This window comes from Salvelinus sp. IW2-2015, linkage group LG4q.1:29, assembly GCF_002910315.2.
Source record: "Salvelinus sp. IW2-2015 linkage group LG4q.1:29, ASM291031v2, whole genome shotgun sequence".
Lineage (NCBI taxonomy): Eukaryota > Metazoa > Chordata > Actinopteri > Salmoniformes > Salmonidae > Salvelinus > Salvelinus sp. IW2-2015.
The window spans coordinates 42,730,364-42,755,022 of NC_036842.1; the positions used below are offsets into that span (position 1 = coordinate 42,730,364).

The 24,659-nt window shown below is 43.2% G+C and overlaps 2 protein-coding genes across 2 annotated transcripts in view; one reads left to right on the top strand and one right to left on the bottom strand.

The window, feature by feature from the left end:
• The window catches only part of fcsk (fucose kinase), a 35,831-nt gene extending 33,051 nt beyond the window's left edge, over nucleotides 1–2,780 (top strand). The window contains 2 exon segments of the mRNA XM_070442911.1: nucleotides 1,146–1,369; nucleotides 1,561–2,780. Of these exon segments, the coding sequence (XP_070299012.1) occupies nucleotides 1,146–1,369; nucleotides 1,561–1,632 (296 nt within the window). The 3' untranslated portion in view covers nucleotides 1,633–2,780.
• A 1,577-nt stretch (nucleotides 2,781–4,357) lies between these two features.
• commd9 (COMM domain containing 9) lies at nucleotides 4,358–11,996 on the bottom strand. The gene is made up of 6 exons (XM_023984729.2): nucleotides 11,887–11,996; nucleotides 6,191–6,316; nucleotides 5,686–5,825; nucleotides 5,517–5,551; nucleotides 5,287–5,390; nucleotides 4,358–4,932 (listed from the first exon to the last, which is right to left on the bottom strand). The coding sequence occupies exons 1-6, from the start codon at nucleotides 11,935–11,937 to the stop codon at nucleotides 4,795–4,797; spliced, it is 594 nt and encodes a 197-aa protein (XP_023840497.1). The 5' UTR covers nucleotides 11,938–11,996; the 3' UTR covers nucleotides 4,358–4,794.
• Between the last annotated feature and the right edge of the window lie 12,663 nt (nucleotides 11,997–24,659).

Consider the following 24,659-nt stretch of genomic DNA (forward strand, 5'->3'; position numbering starts at 1 on the left):
TCAAGGCATTATCAAGTGCTTGTCAAATTGTGAGTGAGAGACTGATTAAGTGTGTACAGCCTGCGCAAAAAAGAAAGCAGAGCTCAAGCCTTTCATGTAACTTTTTTCAAATCATCATTGTTCGCATCATACATCCTTAGACTATATTAAAATCAAAACATATAGCCCAACATTTGTATCACAACTAAAGTTACATAAATAACTCTAAATTAAGCGTATAGGAGTACCTGTTTCTTTGTTAACCGCTCAATACAGAATAGCTGCAGGTGCGCACTCCCTCAAATTGTTTGGAGAAAATATACTTTCTATTTTATTCAGCTTTGTTCAATTGTATTCTACATACTATTAAATAAGGCCACGGAATTGTAAACAAATCTTGTTTGCTAAATGAACTAGTGTAGCCCATAGCCAGATCAGGGCCTAACATAAGGACAACTCCGAGTATGCTATTCTGTTCTTCTGAAATATAAATTTTCTTCATATCATGTTTCTTTAGACCTGTCTAAAATACATAATGGATTGTATTGTGATAGTAACAGGCATAGTTTTTATTGTAGGTGGCATAGTTTAGGGATTAGTGGTCATCTCAGAGATATAGCGCAGTACTGGGCTCCAAAACGTTTGTATCTCAGCACATTCCTCCAGTCGATGATACAAGGTGCCTAATATATATATTACATGGATTTGTTAGACTTTTCAAAAGGTAGACGTTCCAAAGGTCTGCATCAGTGGCTTGTAGGCTATGCGTGGAAGCCAGGAGATGCTAAATGTGTTTTATGTTAATTAACGGTCAATTACCGTGAGACCGGCAGTTATTTGCTTGATGATCACCGGCTGACAAAATGTCATGACCGCCACAGCCCTAGTCTGCTTGTTGTAAATATATTAAAGGAACTTTACAGAACCTCATTAAATCCTAAAACGATCTTTTGAACCCTAAACTTGACTAAAAGCACCTAACAAGGTGTTCTAGCACACAGTCAGAACGTGTTGGATTTATTACAGTGGACATTTAAACTCAATACAGACTAAAAGGCCTGATTTTATAAGTTACAATTCTTTTTTGAAAATACAAAGTTTTTCTTAAGTCAGTCTTTTCAATGAATGATATAAGTTAACCCCTCTCCCCTCCGTCTCCCTTTTAGGCTCTCTCCCCAGGCTGGGGGCTTGTCTGGAGCGTTACTGGGGCCAGAAGAAGGTGATGGCTCCGGGGTGTGAGCCGGCAGCTGTGCGGACCATGATGGATGCCCTGCGCCCGCTGGCCCTGGGACAGACTCTGGCTGGGGCGGGTGGAGGGGGCTTCCTCTACCTGCTGACCCGCCAGCCGCAGCAGGGGGAGGCAGTGCGTCAGGTCCTCAACAACACACAAGTGAGTATATAGACAGATGGCGATATACTGAAAGGATCTGGAATAGTTCAAATGAAGATGGCAGGGAATGAACAGGGAAAAGTTATATCAGTCCTATGTGTTTAAAACTTGAATTTAAAAATAAACCATTTAAAAGCAGAATTCAGCTATGCTCAGCGTTTCAGCTGACATTGACTGTTTTTGTGTCCCAGGGCCTCCGAGATTTCAGTGTCCATCTAGTTGAGCTGGACATGGACGGCATCACACTGCTGAAGTCTTCCTGAGACAGACAGATGGACGTCTGGACCCTAAGCCATTTTTATACACATTTCTAACTACTTTTATGATCTATTGGGGGACGGTTACTGTTAGGACATATCACAGGAGGTTGGTGGCACCATAATTGTGGAGGGCGGGCTCGTGCTAATGGTTGGAGCAGAATGAATGGTATTAAATATCAGACACATGGTTTCCAGGTGCTTGATGCCATTCCATTTGCTCCCTTCCAGCCATTATTATGAACCGTTCTCTCCTCAGCAGCCTCCACTGGGACATATACACCTTTCAAACCGAGACATTTTTCCACCAACTTTATGCAGACTTCTCTCTATATAAGAAAGGTATTGCCTGGGATAAAGCCTATATGTTTATTTCTGCCAACCGACCTACGGTAAAGTTCTGCCTACGGCTTAGTAGGAAATGTAGCCATAAAATCCTGAGGCGGAATTGGCACGCACTACGCTCTTAAGCTCTTGATGGTTGCTAGACAGCTGCCATTACTACTATCATCCTGGCAGTTAGAAACTTTGCTTTGTTAGGGAGCAGGCGTAGGATTTTACATTGAGAGTATCTTCATCATGACACCGATAGAGAACAATAGCAACCTGTATTTTCAAAAGCATTGGAGTCTCGTGTTCCTACTGTGTGTGATCAGTGCTAATACATGAGCCAACTAGACAAGACGATCATGAGCAGCACTCACCTCAAATGTAGGCCTATTATAACAATTGGATGACTTTGCGATGTTTAAGTAAACAATAATTTGATGCCTTCAATTGAATTAGCCTACTTTATTCCAATATTTTCATCATTCAGTGATATTTGTTTCCACAGTTGTGGTTAAGAAAATAGTGCATGTGGTGGGCTATGCGAAGAGATGGGTGAAGTGACATGCCTCGCAAAGTGAGGGTTGGAAAGAGGTGACACGGAGATTTAAAAAATTTATAATCGGGTTTAATTTGGGCTCTGTTAAATATTTTTTTTATGTTGCAAGTTGTGTGGGATATTCTTTGTATTTTATTCTGAGCCTACTGTAAAATGTGTGACTGTCTTTTCTGTTTAATAAACAAAATAAATATCTATTTCATGTGCATGCTACAACCATAGAGGCTGCACAGATCAGTAACACAATTAAACAAAATGTGAAATTCTATCCTTTTGAAAATCGTTTTTATTAGTCTTATGTTTCTTAAGATCTGCCTAAACAAATTAATAATGGATTTTTGTTATGGTGTATATTCAATGGAATTATGAAAATAGACAACCACCCACATCTGCACACCACTACAACCACTCGTCCACGGGAGGTATAAAAGGCGTATGCGGGCAAGAATGTGGTAAAAATGGGCGTCATATAAACATTGGGAGAAAACAATTTACCAGGCAAAATACTGTGTGAATGCAGTAACAGTGTAGTTTTTGGGGTATCTGTACTTTTACTATTTACATTTTTGACAACTTTTACTACACTACATTCCTAAAGAAAATTATGTAATTTTTATTTTGAATGCTTAGCAGGACAGGAAAATGGTCAAATTCACACACTTATCAAGAGAACATCCCTGGTCATCCCTACCTCCGATCTGGCGGACTCACTAAACAGTGTTAGCCAGGTGCACACTCCAACACTATCTGTAAAAAAAGAAAATGGTGCAGTCTTTGCTTAATGTAGCGAATTTGAAATGACTTTCAGGCTGAATCGCAACCGGCCGTGATTGGGAGTCCCATAATTGGCCTAGAGTCGTTTTGGTTAGGCCGTCATTGTTAATAAGAACAAATTCTTAACTGACTTGCCTAGGTAAATAAAAAAATTCTACCACTAATGGACACAGTCCAGGATACCCTTTCACACTCAATCCCCCAGATGGCAGCGACCGGGTCCAGGTGCTGAGCTTGGTTGATAAGCACACCTGTTTGGGGTTTTAGGCTGGGCTTCTGTACAGCACTTTGAGATATCAGCTGATGTAAGAAGGGCTATATAAATACATTTGATTAGTGCTGCCAATTAGGGTGATCGTCAGTGTCTCAGCTTGCAAGCTGTGAGGCTGCTGGTACGTTTGGTAGCCATGAGGCCTTTCGTTTGGACATGCCTGTTGGTGGTTTCCTTTTTGTACATGTGTTTCGTCACCATCTGAACAAATAAAAATCCGCTTGGACGGCCAACCAAGAGGTCAAGAGTCGGCCCTGGACCAATGTAAGTTTGCGGTATCCCTTTGCAACATCTAAGCACATACGTTGATTTCTCACAAATGCACACATTCGTGTTACAGGACCCCTAGACAAAGCGTGTGCAACAATATCTGCAGGCTAGTTATGTGTTTCGTCACACTACTAACTGCTACTTTCCCACGCAACAAGATCAACACACTTGATCAAAATGTTTAATATGGTGTTTTGATATGGGAATATTTGTTTATAGAAATCTTTGAAAAATCATCCCAACACCAAAGATTTGGCCTGTTAAGTTGCATGTTAAATGTAGGGGCCTCCTGGTAACAAAAAGGCTGTAATAAGAGACTGTAGCCTGCCTTGATGTATTTGCAGTGTACAATATAATTGTAAGGGAAATGAGGCATTAACATACTACTTGAAGCAATTTTGTATTTGAATGAAGATGAACCGTTTAGTGACTAAAATACATTTGATACATGTAATCCAGCTCTGCAATATTTTGGTCCTGTGTATTGACTGATTTGATGGTCCTAGTACTAGAGCAGTGAAAAGACAAACTTCAGCATTAATCTCTTAATTTATTGACAAAGATTGAATTCAAAAGACCCTCTGGCACTCCAGATCAGTGCTAATGATGGGATTGTGTGTGTGTACTTGTTTGTTTCTCCCCTCCCCGGGACTAGAGTAAAGAGTCTCTTCTCATTTTCCATCTTTTAGCCCATGTCTAAAATTGATACCTCTTCTTTCCCACTTTCCTTAAAACGGCACTGACGCAAAACTTTTGTGGCTGATACCCTGACGTCGTGTGAGCCACCTTATCAAGTGTTTACATTGGAGACATGTCGATTAGTAGAAAATGGGCCCCCATAATTGATTTCTCAGTTTTCAGATTTGTACAGGTAAATGAGAGGAGATGAGGAGTAAAAGTCACTTTAGAGTATCGACGAGAATGATGCACCCAAGGCCTCTGGTGTGGCCATTCCGGTGAGGGGGTCTCATTTTCCGGCCACCACTGACAATTGGTCACGGATCCGGCCCAGGCCGTCCAGCATGGTGTCCAGAGTCTCCTTGCTCAACTCCACCGTGACCGATGAGAGAGCGCCACTGCCCCTTAGACAGCTGGAGTCCTCCACCTGCAATGGCAACACAATGTTAGTGACAGTCACTTATACCCAGACCTAATTCAACCAGCCCTTGGTGTAGCATCTAAGCATTTATAAATGTTATTGCTCTTAAAGGTGTTACGGTGCATGGATGTAAAGCAGTGCTTGACTGACTGAAATGGGTACCAGTACAATACTTTTTAGCTAATATTCTGAGGTGCAGGAACTCAAGCAGTAGAACATTTGAGGTGCCGGTACTCTGCTCCGGTGAGCTCCTGCCCATGTCAAGCACTGGATGTATGTGACAAAGTGCAGAAAATTGTAATATTATGGTGAGGAGAACACATGTTTGTGGAGACCAGTGCATGGCGCACATTGGCATACCTTCATGTGCACCAGGCAGGTGGGCACAGCCATGCGACTGACCGAGTCAGATGCCGTCTTCATGTCGACTCTCCAGTCCATCTCCACTAGATGGGGCAGCGAAACTGGAGAACATTCAACCAACAGTTGGGGCAGTGTCAGGGTTGGTACCACTCTCTCGCACACATTCACACTCATTCCGTAACTGATAGTTCATAGAATAGGGCTGGAATATGAAAGAACATGCTTACTTTGATTAGACAGAGCCTCATTTCTCCATGTGGGGCTACAAAAACAAAAGAAAAATCAGTAACCATATTTCAAACATTTGACACCATTTCAGTTCCCAAAATTGGACATGTACGTTGTAGAACCATGAGAAAGTGGTCCGTGGTAAGCATGGGAGGAATGGCTACAGACCTGTGCTCAAGCATAATCTTGGTAATGAGGTTCTTGAGGCTGGGGTGGAATGACTTGGGGAATAGCACAAGGATCTGCTCGGGCGCTGTCAGGTTATGGAATAGGATGTGGTGAGAAAGGGTGTGCAGGGCTGCAATAAGCTGGAAGAGAAGAGCACTGGATCAATTGGTGTCCTCTCCCAGATGATCAGTTTGACAAACACTGGTGGTTTGAGAGACACTGGTTTAGAGCATATGTGTACAGAGTCATGTTGGTGGTTCTATACAGTAGGCCTGCATTCTGTAGTAATATTGTAGGAAACGGCGACAGCACAATGCCCTTCGCAGATTTTGAACCCGGGTCGCCATGCTTTACTATGTCCCTGACATGTAAACGCTTCTTGGAATCTGATGAGAATTAGTGAATGGCAGTTAGAATTAGAAAGCTGCCGTCTGTGTGCAGTGCACCCTGTTTCTCTCCTTGGTTGATGACTGATATTGCAATCACTTCACTTTCTCACACTCACCTCCTTTGCCTCGATGGCAGATACAGACAGGGTCCCTGCTGTACTTTCCGCGAGTCGCCATGACTCAGGGGCTCCAGAAGGGAAGCTGTCAGCACACAGCTGCCGCACTGCATCCTTCGATGGAGCCTTCTCCCATTCATGGTAGTGAGTCGACATGAAAGGGATTAGAGACAGAAGAGCCCTGAATGATCTCACAGTGAACATCTATAGACTACAGAGGCACATTATGGGATAGGTAAGACTAGCCTTACAGTGGCGTGTATTCATGGGTGCCAAGGGAAGCCATCATTTTCCTTCAATTCACAAGAGGCTGAATGTATTTTACCGGAGAAAGCATCCGAGCAAGCGAATAAGTGCCCGTCTGTATGTGTAGCCCATCTATCATTGAATGCAAGGGAAGCCAGCGAGCTTTATCAAATAAGCCAATCAGCATTGAGCTTTTTATCAAATAAGCCAATCAGCATTGAGCTAACTGAACCAGCTCAACTATAAATGGTCCTGGCCAACACCAAAAAAAGTCAAGGGAAGCCAGTTTGGATTTGGCTTCACACCAATCACAACAAAAGCCAGATGTCGTTGACAGAAAACATTTGAATTGTTGTATTGTTCTCCAGTGGCTAGCTACAGTGCATTCAGAAAATATTCAGAACCCTGACCTTTTCCACATTTTGTTATGTTACAGCTAGGGATGCATGATATATCGGTGAACATATTGGAATCGGACGACATTAACTAAAAATGCCAACATCGGTATCCGCCCGATGTCTGTCCAGTTACACACTGATGTGCAAAACCGATGTCAAAGCTGACGTGCGTAGGTACATGACAATGACGCCACAACATTCCTAACCTAGCCCACAATGTCTGCTGTGTGGATCGAGCAGTCAACAAGTTAAGCAGTCATTTGAAAGAGTAATAAAATTTCAGCGAGACAACTCAAAGGCAAAATCCATTAAACGCCAAGATAATGGAATTCATTGCCCAATCAAATTGTAAAATTGTTCTCTGTTGTGGGTTATGTTGGCTTTCGCCAACTGGTCGAGCACCGGTACACACCACCAAGTGTGCTATTTTTCAGATGTTGCCCTACCGGAGTTACACAAATAGCGTCACTGCTATTAGCTTCATGACATACTATGGAACGCCGTTTGGGTCTTTGCGTGTTAAATAAGCTTTCACTTTTACAACAGTTATATTATAGAATGTTGTGTGTTGTGAAATTGCATGTGCAAACCAAGCGCCACCACTATAAGTAGCACTGTCAAAGGTGTACAAAAGTCTACAAGCAAGCAAACACCGGCCACAAACAATGTGTTTACAATACCGCGTTGGTAATTAAGCCTTATTTGTTCAACCGCAACTTCAGGGGTAGCTAGATAGCACCAATACAACCAGCCTGAAAACAATGACCAGTAGAAACTGCAGTCCTTTCCATTATTCTTAGCAATGAGTTAGGAATCCTTGTAAGTATTAGCTAGGTAGCCACTTGATCGCCTATTGAAATTGAACTTCATGTTCATGAAAATAAATAGCTAGCTAGCCCTGTTGCCCAAAGCTAAGGTTATAAGCAGCCAGCTAGCTTCATCTGGCTAGTGAGACTCGACCGAACCGGGTTATGTGTTTTGAGAAGCTAGCCACAATAAGGATTAGGGACAATAGTGGAATTTGCAGTTTGCCTACGGAATAAAAGTACCTCAAAGTGATGCAGAAGGTTACAATTGCCACAAGATTTGGCATGGGTCCCCAGATCCTCAAAGTTCTACAGCTGCACCATCGAGAGCATCCTGCCCGTTTGCATCACCGCCTGGTATCTGACCGTAAGGCACTACAGAGGGTAGTACATACGGCCCAGTACATCACTGGGGCCAAGCTTCCCGCAATCCAGGACCTATATAATATGCGGTGTCAGGAAAGCCCATAAAATTGTTAGACTCCAGTCACCCTAGTCATAGACTGTTCTCTCTGCTACCGCACGGCAAGCGTTCCACGGCGTTCCATAGAAATCCTGGTTGAGAATGAAACGACTGAACACCAACACAGCACAGCAAGTAAGTGAAAGAAATAGGTTTTGATGATGTTTTACTGGTAATGGGGACATGGGTAAATGCCAACAAAATAACTTATTGGTGTGTGTGTGTGTAACCTTTTAACTAGGCAAGTCAGTTAAGAACAAATTCTTATTTACAATGACGGCCAAAAAAAGGACGGCGCTGGGCCAATTGTGCGCCGCCCTGTGGGACTCCCAATCACGGCCGGATGTGATACAGCCTGGATTCAAACCAGGGACTGTAGTGACGCCTCTTGCACTGAGACCGCTGCGTCCATTAACTATTTAACTGTACTAGAATGCTTAAAACGACGCACATTTTTTAAATATCGGTTATCGATATTGCTTTTTTTGGCAAGGAAAATATTAGGTATCGGCCAAAAATGTCATATCAGTACATCACTAGTTACAGCCTTATTCTAGAATGTATTAAATAAATTGTTTCCCTCAATCTACACACAATACCCCATAATGACAAAGCGAAAACATGTTTTTAGACATTTTTGCAAATGTATTACAAATAAAGGCCTTATTTACATAAGTATTCAGATCCTATGCTATGAGACTTGAAATTGAGTTCAGGTGCATCCTGTTTCCATTGATCATCCTTGAAGTTTCTACAACTTTATTGGAGTTCACCTGTGGTAAATTCAAAATTCAATTGATTGAACATGATTTGGAATGGCACACACCTGTCTATATAAAGGTCCCACAGTTGACAGTGCATGTCAGAGCAAAAACCAAGCCATGAGGTCGAAGGAATTGTCCATAGAGCTCCAAGACAGGATTGTGTTGAGGCACAGATCTGGGAAGGGTACCAAAAAATGTATGCAGCATGAATATTCCCCAAGAACACAGTGGTCTCACTCATTCTCAAATGGAAGAAGTTCGGAACCACCAAGACTCTTCCTAGAACATGCCGCCCATGTCAAACTGAGCAATTGGGGCGAAAATGGCCTTGGTCAGTGAAGTTACCAAGAATCCGATGGTCACTCTGACATAGCTTCAGAGTTCCTCTGGAGATGAGAGAACCTACCAGAAGGACAACCATCTATGCAGCACTCCAACAATCAGGCATTTATGGTAGAGTGGCCAGACTGAAACCACTCCTCAGTAAAGGGCACATGACAGCCTGCTTGGAGTTTGCCAAAAGGCAGCTGAAGGACTCTCAGACCATGAGAAACAAGGTTCTCTGGTCTGAGGAAACCAAGATTGAACCATTTTTGGCCTGAATGCCAAGCGTCACGTCAGGAGGAAACCTGGCACCTTCCCTATGGTGAAGCATGGTGGTGGCAGCATCATGCTGTGGGGACGTTTTTCAGCCGCAGGGACTGGGAGACTAGTGAGGATTGAGGGAAAGATGAACGGAGCAAAGTACAGAGAGATCCTTGACAAAGACCTACTCCAGAGCGCTCAGGAACTCCAACTGGGGTGAAGGTTTACCTTCCAAAAGGACAATGACCCTAAGTACACAGCCAAGACAACACAGGAGTGGCTTCGGGACAAGTCTATGAATGTCCTTGAATGGCCCAGGAAGAGCCCGGACTTGAACCTGATCGAACATCTCGGGAGAGACCTGAAAATAGATGTGCAGCGACGCTCCCCGTCCAACCTGACAGCGCTTGAGAGGATCTACAGAGAAGGATGGAAGAAACTCCCCAAATACAGGTGTGGCAAGTTTGTAGCATCATACCCAGAAAGACTCGGCTGTAATTGCTGCCAAAGGTGCTTCAACAAAGTTCGGAATACTTCTGTAAGTTCTTTTTTTATACATTTGCAAACATTTCTGAGCCTGCTTTTTCTTTGGTATTGTGCGTAGATTGAGGGGGAAAACGAATCAATTTCAGACTTAGGCTGTAATGTAACAATGTGGAAAAAGTTAGGTCTCAATACTTTCTGAATGCACTGTAACTAAAATTGGCCATGGATGGAGATAGGGATTTTGACTTGTGGTTTTACTTAATTCTCCATACTGGCCAATGATTATAATGGCAATTCTGTTCCAACCATAAATTCATACATAATGCAACAGGCCTGAGAGGATGCAAGTTCAATATATAGCTAGATATAGGCTAATATTAACTAGCTGGCTCCTCGTTGTAAGGCTAGTGAACAAGCATTTTAGTTAGGACAACAAAAAGTAAAAGCATGTAGCCTACTGTATGACAGAGTCATAGACGAAAGAGCAGTTTGGCTTTTCTCTACAAGTAGGGTGAGTCATGTTTTTTTTCTTCCAACTTGGACACGCAAACACAAAGACCCCTTGCCTTTTTCCACATTTTGTTACGTTACAGCCCTACGTTACAGTACAACGCAGTTGATTTACGATAATGACACAAACATTAAGCAGGACACTCATACGAGCCTTAACATCCAATTATAAGACAAAAATGCACTCATAAGCAACATGTTTAGAGGATCTTTTTGATGGCGTTCTATAAGAACTCCCTTGTTCTGCAACCAACTTGTGCGCATTGTCCCTCGTGCGGCAATGTTTGCAAACACAAAGGTCTATGGGCGGCAACAACTCTTTTTAAGGTGGAAATGTCTGAAAGATCAACTCATTAAAACGAGGAAATCGCCATCGCCCAAGCTCGCTGCTTTCTCTTCCTTAACTCCGTCTAATCCAGACGTTCTGTGCGTCCACGAATCCACCGAATCAGTTCAGATGAAAGGTAACATTCTGTTGCGATCGGGGGAGCGGGCCATCAGTTATTGTTTATAGTTATTACCTTGAAGTGCCTACTCAGACCTATTGTGTAATGTAAATGGGCAATGATCACAGCCCTACAGATCATCACAGGCCAATTATGCCATTGATATGGTTAATATGTAATGAAATGACAAGTACATATGAAGACAAACCTGAAAGGATGAAATATGAAACGTCATTGTTTGCTGAACTGATCAATTCTGATATGAAATTGATGGAGATTATAGACTGAATAACTGATTGAATTATTTGTATTATTCTTCATGATTATGATGAATAGTTCCGAGCCTAAATGACTCAATGAGGATACCTATTGACTTCTTATTGAACTGAATTACCTAATTATGTTAATGAGAATGATTTGATCTTTGTGATTATGAATTTGATTGGATACATGTTATTCTGTTTCCTTTGTTATGCAGCACAGACTACCCAGTAAATATACCACTTTATGGTTAAAGGAATTCCTGCCTCAGTCTCATCCATTCCTGTCACCTGACCCGTGACTACCTGTTCACCTCCACTGTCAGTCATCCTACCTGTCAAGCTACCCACACAGATTCCACTAATCTTTCAGAGGGGCACCGTCTCGCTCGCTCGGATGCTTTCCCGGTGATATGCATTCAGCTTATTGGGAATTGAAGGAAAAACGTTTTTTTCTTGGTCCAGTTTTTGGGGTTAGCCTGTCTTCCCTTGGCACCCATGAATACACGCCACTCTTCCCGAGTGATTTTACGCACCGCTATAGTACTGTAAACTTATCAGAGCCTATTCCATACAGCAAGCCAGCCATAATAATCAAACTAGTTAACGTAACTAGCTAACGTTACGAAATGAACAAAAGCGACCGATACATCGACTGATATAACAAACCGATAACACAAAGATTATCACACTAATAAATACAGCAAAGCCGACAAACAGTAGATAGCTTACCTTTAAAAGAATTTGCAAGGAAGAAAAATGTTCATCTGAAATGGCAGCCATCTTGAAACGTGATGCAATGAAAACACAGATGGCAATCGCAGCTAGAAAAATTTACAAGATATTTTACCGGATGTATAAATGTGAACTATCCGGTTGGCGATTCCACTTACTACCAAATATGTTGAGGAGAGGAAGCCAAGTGGCCAGCAGAGGGAGAAGATGGAGCGAGATGGATTTTGGCCGACATTTTGCAAATGTTCTCATCGATGAAACATTTGATCTCGTATAGTTTTATGTTTTCAAACATAAAATATGTAAGAGTGGACTGCATTTTGTAGACTTTAACCTTTTTTTTTTTTGCGTTTAAGTTATTGCGAATTTCACTGAGTAGGCATTCCTTACGGAAATATACAAATAAATGCTAGAACGCGTAAATAGGATCTCACTAGCTCGTCATTGGCCATGCCCACCTCCTTGCTTGTTCTGCCCATTAGGATTAATGCGCTACCATTGGAAACGACAGGCTCTGGTCTATCTTGGGTTAGTTATAAAAAATCTTTGTGGAAATATCTGAAAACATGGAGTCATGTGCTCAACAACGACCAGGAGGTACAGGTTCTTATTTTTCTTCTTTGGTTTTTAAATGGCGGTTGGCAATCCCAAGGTGCTTTACACCCACCAACTGGACTGGAGTGTAAATCATTACACTTTTTATTTTTACAAAGTACATAAAAAAACACCCTTCCATCTGTGTTTTCACCCTACACTCATTAAAAACCCACTACCCCATTCCACTTCTTTGACTCTACCTGCTCCTACACCATGCCAACGACCTGGGAGGACAGAAGATCACCACTCAACACACCATGTAACTCTTCTGAAGTCAAATCTTGTACACCCAAGTACTTCTCTGCAGCTGCCACAACAATATCGATTTTCTGTGATTTTTGTTCCATTTCTGCGGTACAGTTCATAACCATTGCTAAGAAGCCAACCTTACTGAAGCATATATCACTCATTGGCCTATCCCTCTTTGCTGGCACAGATCTACTACTGACAGGGATCCTCTCAGGATCCCTCACCCTTGACCCATCCTCCTCCTACTATCTTCACTGCCTCAGTATATGACATCTTCTGCATTACTCTGGCCACCTCAACATGTCTCTCTCGCACCAGACACTTCCGAACCCAGGCACATGGGAATCCCTATGTTTTTCCACCAAAACTACACAATCCTCTGTCCCATGCCCTCCTGCACACTTCCCACATCTTGGAATCTCCCTCCTGTTACATGACTTTACATCATGGCATCAGAAAGACAGAAGTGGATTCAGCACAAAAGCTCTAACAGGATAACTCATCGGTCCGTGTATGTTTTGGCAGTTTGATTTTCATTCAAATCAAATTGTGGAAAAACCTGAAATGACAAATTTTATTGGATTTGGTTTCATCATTTTATGAACGAAAATCAGATGTCAACTAGTTTTTCTCGTTAATGGCATTGAGTAATAGAAAATAAATGATAACATTTATATCCCATTTTTTCATTTTCTTCATACCTGGAAGTACACGCCCCCTAATATAATATTCACTGTGCATAGCGGGTGTTTGTTACAGTCTGGGTTGAGCTGCAGTGTCTGCAGCACAGAGAAAGGATTAGATATTTGTGTGTCAGGAAGATAAAAATTGTCATGTTAGCTGAGATGCTTAACTTATCATGCCGTTAGCATGCCAATAGAACAAACTCAACAACAACTAAACGAAGTTGGCTTGCACTGCCTGGTTAGCTGTCTAACATTACTGCTGGCTAACTGACTAGCTAGCAGGCTGGCTAGCTAGACCAAACTGTCTACTGGCTATACACATGCTAGCTGCTAGTGGAAGTAAGTTAGTCCCTCAAACTGCTACAAGATGAAGCTGCCCGGCCGGAAGTACCTGCTGCATACATTTTTTAATTTCTCCATTACTTTCTGTAGCTATCTTAGCTAGATCTTCTGCCTGGCTGATGCTGATGCTTATTAACTGAGTAATAATGAACTGCAGTTACTATAAATGGTTAACTATCCAAGCTGCTTCACATCCGGCCGTGATTGGGAGCCCCATAGGGCGTCGCACAATTGGCCCAGCGTCGTCCGGGTTTGGCCGGGGTAGGCAGTCATTGTAAATAAGAATTTGCTCTTAACTGTCTTGCCTAGTTAAATAAAATAGCTAACTGTCCCTTTGCATAGCAATTTCTAACACATTCAACTTTGTGTGTGGGGGGGGGGTCGGAATGTGCCCGCAACATGCACTTGATCCAGTGCATTAAGTTAAAATCAGCCTTCTATTAATGTGGGTATATTTCACAAACCTTATTTTACTGCTTATTGAAAGGCAGATGCTTAGGACTGCACACATATGCCTTTTCTATGTGGCTCAGTTGGTAGAGCATGGCGCTTGCAATGCCAGAGTTGTGGGTTCAATTCCCACGGGGGACCAGCACATATGTATGCACTCACTAGTGTAAGTTGTTCTGGATAAGAGCGTCTGCTAATTGACAAAATGTAAAAATGTGTGCGGCTACTAAATGAAATACTATGACAATTTTCTGAATGTATACCTAACACCTGTCAGGGGGGCTGATGATCATTGATACAGAGGCAGTCTGATATGACTTGACTACTGATTCCCCCTACACTCTCTCATTCAAAGTACCATTCACACAGTCCAGCCACTCAGCCCTATCCAGAAGCTCTCAAGGTCCTACACTACTTCCTCCTACAACACCTTGATGAAACGCCTGTACCCATGACTGTAAGTTGGCATATCTCTCTAACCCTCCTGTACACTACCGTGCTGAGACAATCTGACTCCTGAACAGTATTACACTGTTTTTAAATGGAATGGCCAACATTGATCTCTCATCCTCACAGTTCACTCACTCAGATGTACAGTTGAAGTCGGGAAGTTTACATACACTTAGGTTGGAGTCATTAAAACTCGTTTTTCAACCCCTCCACACATTTCTTGTTACCAAACTATAGTTTTGGCAAGTCACTTAGGACATCTACTTTGTGCATGACACAAGTAATCTTTCCAACAATTGTTTACAGACAGATTATTTCACTTATAATTCACTGTATCACAATTCCAGTGGGTCAGAAGTTTACATACACTAATTTGGCTGTGCCTTTAAACAGCTTGGAAAATTCCAGAAAATTATGTCATGGCTTTATAAGCTTCTGATAGGCTAATTGACATAATTTGAGTCAATTGGAGGTGTACCTGTGGATGTATTTCAAGGCCTACCTTCAAACTCAGTGCCTCTTTGCTTGACATCATGGGAAAATCAAAATAAATCAGCCAAGACCTCAGAAAAAAAATTGTAGACCTCCATAAGTCTGGTTCATCCTTGGGAGCAATTTCCAAACGCCTGAAGGTATCACGTTCATCTGTACAAACAATAGGTCGCAAGTATAAACACCATGGGACCACGCAGCCATCATATCGCTCAGGAAGGAGACGCCTTCTATCTCCTAGAGATGAACGTACTTTAGTGCGAAAAGTGCAAATCAATCCCAGAACACCTGCAGAAGTGTCTATATCCACATTAAAACAAGTCCAATATCGACATAACCTGAAAGGCCGCTCAGCAAGGAAGAAGCCACTGCTCCAAAACCGCCATTAAAAAAGCCAGACTACGGTTTGCAACTGCACATGGGGACAAAGCTCGTACTTTTTGGAGAAATGTCCTCTGGTCTGATGAAACAAAAATATAACTGTTTGGCCATAATGACCATCGTTATGTTTGGAGGAAAAAGGCGGAGGCTTGCAAGCCGAAGAACAACATCCTAACCGTGAAGCACGGGGGTGGCAGCATAATGTTGTGGGGGTGCTTTGCTGCAGGAGGGACTGGTGCACTTCACAAAAATAGATTGGCATTATGAGGAGGAAAATTTTTGTGGATATATTGAAGCAACATCTCAAGACATCAGTCAGGAAGTTAAAGCTGGTCGCAAATGGGTCTTCCAAATGGACAATGACCCCAAGCATACTTCCAAAGTTGTGGCAAAATGGCTTAAGGACAACAAAGTCAAGGTATTGGAGTGGCCATCACAAAGCCCTGGACCTCAATAGGACCTCAATCCTATAGAAAATCTGTCATCAGAACTGAAAAAGCATGTACGAGCAAGGAGGCCTACAAACCTGACTCAGTTACACCAGCTCTGTCAGGAGGAATGGGCCAAAATTCACCCAACTTATTGTGGGAAGCTTGTGGAAGGCTACCCAAAACATTTGACCCAAGTTAAACAATTTAAAGGCAATGCTACCAAATACGAATTGAGTGTATGCAAACTTCTGACCCACTGGGAATGTGATGAAAGAATAAAACGCTGAAATAAATAATTCTCTCTACTATTATTCTGACATTTCACATTCTAGACAGGAATTTTTTATTGGATTAAATGTCAGGAATTGTGAAAAACTGAGTTTAAATGTATTTGGCTAAGGTGCATGTAAACTTCTGACTTCAACTGTATGTAGGGTGGTTGAAGGCATCTGCAGGCCACTTTAATAAATGGAACACTAGTCACTTTAAATAATGTCACTTGTATGTATATAAACTCAGCAAAAAAAGAAATGTCCTCACTGTCAACTGCGTTTATTTTCAGCAAACTTAACATGTGTAAATATTCAACAACTGAGACATAAACTGAACAAGTTCACAGACATGTGCCAACAGAAATTTAATAATGTGTCCCTGAGGGAGGGGGGGGGGGGGGGGTAAAAATCAAAAGAAACAGTCAGTATCTGGTGTAGCCACCAGCTGCATTAAGTACTGCAGTGGCATCATCTCCTCATGGACTGTACCAGATTTGCCAGTTCTTGCTGTGAGATGTTACCCCACTCTTCCACCAAGGCACCTGCAAGTTCCCGGACATTTCTGGTAGATTGGCCCTAGCACTCACCCTTCGATCCAACAGGTCCCAGACGTGTTCAATGGGATTGAGATCCGGGCTCTTCGCTGGCCATGGCAGAACACTGACATTCCTGTCTTGCAGGAAATCACACACAGAACGAGCAGAATGGTTGGTGGCATTGTCATGCTGGAGGTTCATGTCAGGATGAGCCTGCAGGAAGGGTACCACATGAGGGAGGAGGATGTCTTCATGTAATGCTGTGACACCGCCCCAGACCATGACGGACCCTCCACCTCCAAATCGATCCCGCTCCAGAGTACAGGCCTCGGTGTAACGCTCATTGCATCGACGATAAATGTGAATCCAACCATCACCCCTGGTGAGACAAAACCGCGACTCGTCAGAGAAGAGCACTTTTTGCCAGTCCTGTCTGGTCCAGCAACGGTGGGCTTGTGCCCATAGGCGACGTTGTTGCCGGTGATGTCTGGTGAGGACCTGCCTTACAACAGGCCTACAAGCACTCAGTCCAGCCTCTCTCAGCCTATTGCGGACAGTCTGAGCACTGATGGAGGGATTTTGCGTTCCTGGTGTAACTCAGGCAGTTGTTGTTGCCATCCTGTACCTGTCCCGCAGGTGTGATGTTCAGATGTAGCGATCCTGTGCAGGTGTTACACGTGGTCTGCCACTGCGAGGATGATCAGCTGTCCGTCCTGTCTCCCTGTAGCGCTGTCTTAGGCGTCTCACAGTACGGACATTGCAATTTACTGCCCTGACCACATCTGCAGTCCTCATGCCTCCTTGCAGCATGCCTAAGGCACGTTCATGCAGATGAGCAGGGACCCTGGGCATCTTTCTTTTGGTGTTTTTCAGAGTCAGTAGAAAGGCCTCTTTAGTGTCCTAAGTTTTCATAAGTGTGACCTTAATTGCCTACCGTCTGTAAGTTGTTAGTGTCTTAATGACCGCTCCACAGGTGCATGTTCATTCATTGTTTATGGTTCATTGAACAAGCATTGGAAATGTGTTTAAACCCTTTACAATGAAGATCTCTGAAGCTATTTAGATTTTTTCTAATTATCTTTCAAAGACAGGGTCCTAAAAGGGAAGTTTACTGTGTTCTATACTATATACTGTATCTCAGTCTATGCCGCTTTGACATTGCCCGTCCATATAAACTCAGCAACAAAAAAAAACGTCCCTTTTACCACCTGGCTACATAAAGACGTGGGTGACTCCAAATAGGAATTTAATACAACATTATAATCCATTGGTTAGAATTGAAAATGTGTCTTCTCCCTTTCCCAACACCAATAAATACACACAAGTTGACACAGGATCAGCAGCAGTGCAGAGCCCCTGGATTGAGAGCAGTTGTGGGGGGTTAGGTGCCTTGCTCAATGGCTGGAGATGGTCCATGGGATCAATGACCAGCAGTGTTCCAGCTGCCAGTTAAGTTCAGTTCCCATTTTTATGTTGCTCCAGCTGCTGGTCTGCCTCTCCAACCTCTGTTTCTTAATCCTGTTTCTCAATCAAGCCTTATTTTTTCCTAACACTACACAGCTGATTCAAATGATCAACGTATCAACCTATGCAGCTAAACTGGTAGCTGGAAGGCTCCTATGTACCATCTCCTGCAATTGACCATGGGTGCTGCACTGCAGGGTGTTGGGAAAAGCAGAAGACACAATTTCCCTCTAATTCTCCCTCTCTCCCTCCCGGAGGACCTGAGCCCTAGAACTATCTGGCCTGATGACTCCTTGCTGCCCCCATTTCCACCTGATTGTGCTGCTGCTCTAGTTTCAATTGCTCTGCCTGTGGCTATGGAACCCTGACCTGACCTAACTTTTCATCCACTCCATCCCTTCCAGATCCATGAAGGGGGGAACACACATGCAGCATCAGCTTAGCAGAATGTGGGTTGGACCAGGTTGTCAATTCCTCTAGTCTGGAAACAGGGTTAAGTGGTGCTTGACTGTGGCAGCCACAGGTGCCAGGTACTTCTCACCGAACCTTGATGACTTATGCCGCGGGGGTGAACACTGCCACTTCAACTCCAAACTGTGGCACAGTTCAATGAACGATGCATTTGATACTAGGTTTTCCCCTGCTACTCCCGTAGCGTGAGGAAAGGGCTGACCCGGAACTAAGTCCTCTTCGTCACCCGAGAAACCCCTGAAACCATCCAGAGACACCAAGGCTGCAGTCCAAACACGTTATTTTTACCCCCTTGCGCTAGCCACTTTCTCTCTGCGGAATCCCTGTCGAAACCGGATGCAGTTTGATTGCCATCTTAAGTGGAGGTCCAATACACTAACGTTGCCCCCTCGAATTAGCTTGAGGGAGTGAGTGAACAACTTTGACTTGCGGGGTTGATATGACCCACAATTCAATGCAAACTGCAGTCATATGTCAAACTCTGCTGGCCGCGAAGTGCCAAATTTAATCAACAACAATGCTGCATTTGTCAGAAAAAAAGTATGGAGCTAGCTTGCTAAAAAATAGATTTAAACATTGGTTTAAGTGTTGGCAAATTGGCTTAGTCTTGTAATGAGGAGACTATAAAACGTAGCTAGATTCATAAACATATTTTGGGGGATTCTGAAGTTTATTGGAAAAAATGACCAAACTATAAAACTAGCTAGCCAGCTATGGGTAACTGTAGCTAGCTACCTGAGAGGAGTGCTGCATAGATACATTAGCTTACTAGGTACATTAATAGCTTTAGGTTGGTTGTTTTTAAGCTCAACTTCAAGATTTCCACTAAGGATGTTGCCTCTCCGATCATCACTCTCCCTCGCTTGGGCAAGGGACATTTTAAGGTACAATTGAATGTGACGATGTGAAATGTCATTCAAGGGCTGAGGGTTTAGGGCCGAAGGCTATCTACTTTGAGTTTGAAATGCAGCCCTAGTCGTCATCCGAACTTGGGCCATATATGTAACCAGAAGTCTCCCCCTGTTGGGATGCTAGTTCCACCTGTTCCGACCACAGCCCCAAGTCTCTCTCCGCTTCCTCCCCCTCGGTCCCAACCGAGGTACCGGCATCCGAGAAAAGGAAGTTGCCTTAGGTAACTTCTGTTCCAATCCGAGACAAACTACACATAACTCGTGAGTATCTTTCAGAGAACTGCTATAACCGCATGACTGGGGGCATGAACTTGACCCTGAACTCGGCTTAGCCATCATCGTCTCGGTCGTTTTCTAAGCCAGCTGACTCATTGCACCAGCAAACAAATTAATTGTTTTGTCACCAAAGCCCCATATACCAAAATCTAATTTATTTATAAAGCCCTTCAATGAACCCACCCATCAGCTGATATCTCAAAGTGCTGTACAGAAACCCAGCCTAAAACCCCAAACAGCAAGCAATGCAGGTGTAGAAGCACGGTGGCTAGGAAAAACTCCCTAGAAAGGCCAGAACCTAGGAAGAAACCTAGAGAGGAACCAGGCTATGAGGGGTGGCCAGTCCTTTTCTGGCTGTGCCGGGTGGAGATTACGACAGAACATGGCCAAGATGTCCAAATGTTCATAAATGACCAGCATGGTCAAATAATAATAATCACAGTAGTTGTCGAGGGTGCAACAAGTCAGCACCTCAGGAGTAAATGTCAGTTGGCTTTTCATAGCCGATCATTAAGAGTATCTCTACCGCTCCTGCTATCTCTAGAGAGTTGAAAACAGCAGGTCTGGGACAGGTAGCACGTCTGGTGAACAGGTCAGGGTTCCATAGCCGCAGGCAGAACAGTTGAAACTGGAGCAGCAGCATGGCCAGGTGGACTGGGGACAGCAAGGAGTTTTCATGCCAGGTAGTCCTGAGGCATGGTCCTAGGGCTCAGGTCCTCCGAAAGAGAGAAAGAGAGAATTAGAGAGAGCATACTTAAATTCACACAGGACACCGGATAAGACAGGAGAAATACTCCAGATATAACAGACTGGCCCTTGCCCCCCGACACAAACTACTGCAGCATAAATACTGGAGGCTGAGACAGGAGTGGTCGGGAGACACTGTGGCCCCATCCAACGATACCCCCGGACAGGGCCAAACAGGCAGGATATAACCCCACCCACTTTGCCAAAGCACAGCCCCCACACCACTAAAGGGATATCTTCAACCACCAACTTACCATCCTGAGACAAGGCCGAGTATAGCCCACAAAGATCTCCGCCACGGCACAACCCAAGGGGGGGCGCCAACCCAGACAGGAATGTCACGTCAATGACTCATTCCACTCAAGTGACGCACTCCTTCCCAGGAACAGCATGGAAGAGCACCAGTAAGCCAGTGACTCAGCCCCTGCAACAGGGTTGGAGGCAGAGAATCTCAGTGGAGAGAGGGGAACAGGCCAGGCAGAAACATATACCACACACCACTGCTACCTGTATGCTCTCGCCGGCTGGCCCTCGCTTCATATTCGTCACCAGACCCACTGGCTCCAGGTCATCTATAAGTCTTTGCTAGGTAAAGCTCCGCCTTATCTCAGCTCACTGGTCACGATAACAACACCCACCCATAGTACGTGCTCCAGCAGGTATATCTCACTGGTCATCTTCAATACCAACACCTCCTTTGGCCGCCTTCCAGTTCTCTGCTGCCAATGACTGGAACTAATTGCAAAAATCGCTGAAGTTGGAGACTTATAATTCCCTCTAACTTTAAACATCAGCTATCTGAGCTATCTGTAATTACTTCGCTACTATGGCCTATTTATTGTCTTACCTCCTCACGCCATTTGCACACACTGTACGGTATATAGACTTATATATATTTTTTCTATTGTGTTATTGACTGTACGCTTGTTTATTCCATGTGTAACTCTGTGTTGTTGTTTGTGTCACACTGCTTTGCTTTATCTTGGACAGGTCGCAGTTGTAAATGAGAACTTGTTCTCAACTGGCCTACCCGGTTAAATAAAGGTGAAATAAAAAATAAAATGAATAAAAAATGTGAAAACGTATGAGAAAAAGTACAAACTTCAGCACACCGTCCAGGGGGTGAGCAGTTTAGCTGGCAGTCCTGTTTTACAACAGTTTGTTTTAGAAGCGTGAATCGTTCCTGTTCACGCCATGGTGAAGAGTGGAATAATTGAAGGGTTGAATCAGAGCCTCACCCTTATCACCCATGGAAGGCTGGACTTCGAGCGAGGCACAGATTTCATTGGCCTGATTGTACATCCTTCAACCGAAGGCACAACAGTGCGTCTCCCCATAGTATGTTGTACTGAAGTTGACTGACTGAAAGGGAAGATTATGACTGGTTGCGTTTATGAAAATAAACTTTATTGTATGAAACAAAACGTTTAATCATTTTGAAACTACAGGAAATGGGTTGACTTCTATGTTAAATAACTGCAGTCATGGCTGCTTTGGTTGTCAACAGACTTGTGGCTATTGTAGTCTTTTGACTGAAGAAAAACAGGAGCAATTGCGACTATGCGATCCACTGCCTGAGCAATGGAACATAACCTACATTATTCAGGGAAATTACATATTCAGTGATACCTGCTATCAGAGATGGAAAAGGAAACGAGACACCCTACTCAGTTTTTTTCTGGTTCAATGAAAGTCGAAGAAGACCAGACACAGCTGCTATTGCATTGCTGTATATGTAGACTGGAAGTGACCATTTTTTTAAATGGTAAAACGCATGAGTGAACTATCTTCATTTATTCACCATCTTTGGTATGGGTAACTGCCCAATATGGCGATCAGAGTTTTGGCGAGTCGGTGTGTTGAAAGGAGTGGGTGTACGGAAAGAAAATCCGCTAATTGGGCAGATTTGCTGCCACTCAGGACCGTTTTGCGTGGCTGATTGGGCTGCTCAATGAGTGCGAATGACTACTGGTGTTGTATGGAGCTGGGTGCCGACTGGAGAGATAGATAGAAAGCTCAACTTTATATAAAATAAAATTGTATTGGTCACATCAACATGTTTAGCAGATGTTATTGCGAGTGTAACGAAGTGCTTGTTTCTAGCTCCAACAGTGCCTAACAAGTAATATCTAACAATTTCACAACAATACACACATCTAAAGTAAAGGAATGGAATTAAGAATGTATAAATATTTGGACGAGCAATGCCGGTGCCACATAGACTAAAATACAGTAGAATAGAATACAGTATTTACATATGACATGAGTAATGCAAAATATGGACGTTATTAAAGTGACTAGTGTTCCATTTATTAAAGTGGCCAGTGATTTCAAGTCTATGTATATAGGGCAGCAGCCTGTAAGGTGCTAGTGATGGCTGTTTTTTCAGTATCTCTGTCCCAGCTTTGATGCACCTGTACTGATCTCGCCTTCTGGATGATAGCGGGGTAAACAGTCAGTGGCTCGGGTGGTTGTTGTCCTTTTTGGCATTCCTGTGACATCGGGTGCTGTAGGTGTGTCTGTGCCATTATAGCGTCTGTGACAGCATGGAAGCGTGGTGGAAGCCCTCTGTAATGGCTTTCATCGGTGGAAGGAGTGGAGGACCAATGCGCAGCGTGGTACGTATCCATATTTATTTGAATACTTTTCAATATTGAACAAAACAATAAACAGACGAAAACCAACGAAGCTACAGTCCCGAACTAGTGAACACAGACAAACCAGGAACACACAAACAGGAACAATCACCCACAAAACCCAACACAAAACAGGCTTCCTAAATATGGTTCCCAATCAGAGACAATGACTAACACCTGCCTCTGATTGAGAACCATATCAGGCCAAACACAGAAATAGAAAAACATAGATAAACAAACATAGACTGCCCACCCCAACTCACGCCCTGACCATACTAAATAAAGACAAAAACAAAGGAAATAAAGGTCAGAACGTGACACCCTCAATAGAGCTGCCCATGCTAAAACTGACTTTTGGCAACTAGAGGCCTCTATCATTCTCTATGGGTGCTTCCCACTGGGCAGCTGTATCACAGTTTTGCAGGGGGTAGCTAACGTGGGCATTTTTCCCCTGCCATTATTTGATTTCAATTGGGATTAGTCCGAATATCACACATAGACATTTCCTATGGCTGGATATGGACTTGAGATATGCGACATCCTATTTTCTCTCTTCACGTTGATAAATACTGACTGTATTCATTGCATATATGTGTTTTCTCAGTACATTCAAGATAAGCTATATTGATTCCAGAAATGCTTCTCTTGGCTGAGGTCCAAATCCAGATCTTGATATGTTTTCAGCACATGCTCAATAATTTGCCAAGTATGAAATACAGTTTTAAAAAGTTTAGGTGTGTTTTGAATTACTGGTTGATATAAGATAGCTAAGTTGCAAGTTAGCTAGCTATCTAGCTAGCTTGTTCCAGTTAGTTTTCTCATCATGACTGAAGCAGTTAGAGTAGCTACCTTGTGGTATGGTTAGGTGAAATTACAATATTTTCTTGCAATATCTACACAATTTTTGATTCTTAATTCATGCATTGACAGTTTGGAGGGGCTCACAGACCACGTTGGGTCTGGACTGCGAGGGACCGCCGCTAAAGAGCCAATCGACACCCATCCACCTTAACAAACAGGACAGGCAGGGATATTGAGGGTGTGCAACTTTTATGTTCTGTTAATGAAATAAAATTTAAAAAATTACCAGGATTGGCCTACGTTTGCATCTTTACAGAAAACGTATTGTGATTGGAGCTCTGGATTTGCTATTCTGAATTTTTAAAACAGAAATTGCAGAGATGATCTTTGGAAATAGCAACTTGGATTAAATATGACAATGTTTAGATTTCTGTGCCTTGTATAGCCTACTACTGAATATGGTGCAAATGTATGCTCAGATATGTCACCTTCATGTGAAGAAGCACAATGATTTTCGTCATCTGAACAGGTCAAATAATTTGGCAGCTGGACCTTTCAAGAGTCAGATTTAGGCCATT

What these genes read in the sequence shown, in the direction of transcription:
- commd9 (XM_023984729.2), bottom strand. Translation starts at nt 11,937, where the DNA reads ATGGCTGCCATTTCAGATGAACATTTTTCTTCCTTGCAAATTCTTTTA. An exon ending in CCTTGCAAATTCTTTTAAAG is followed by an intron (nt 6,317 to 11,886) that starts GTAAGCTATCTA and finishes GAATGGGAGAAG; the next exon opens with GCTCCATCGAAGGATGCAGT. An exon ending in AAGATTATGCTTGAGCACAG is followed by an intron (nt 5,552 to 5,685) that starts GTCTGTAGCCAT and finishes TTGTTTTTGTAG; the next exon opens with CCCCACATGGAGAAATGAGG.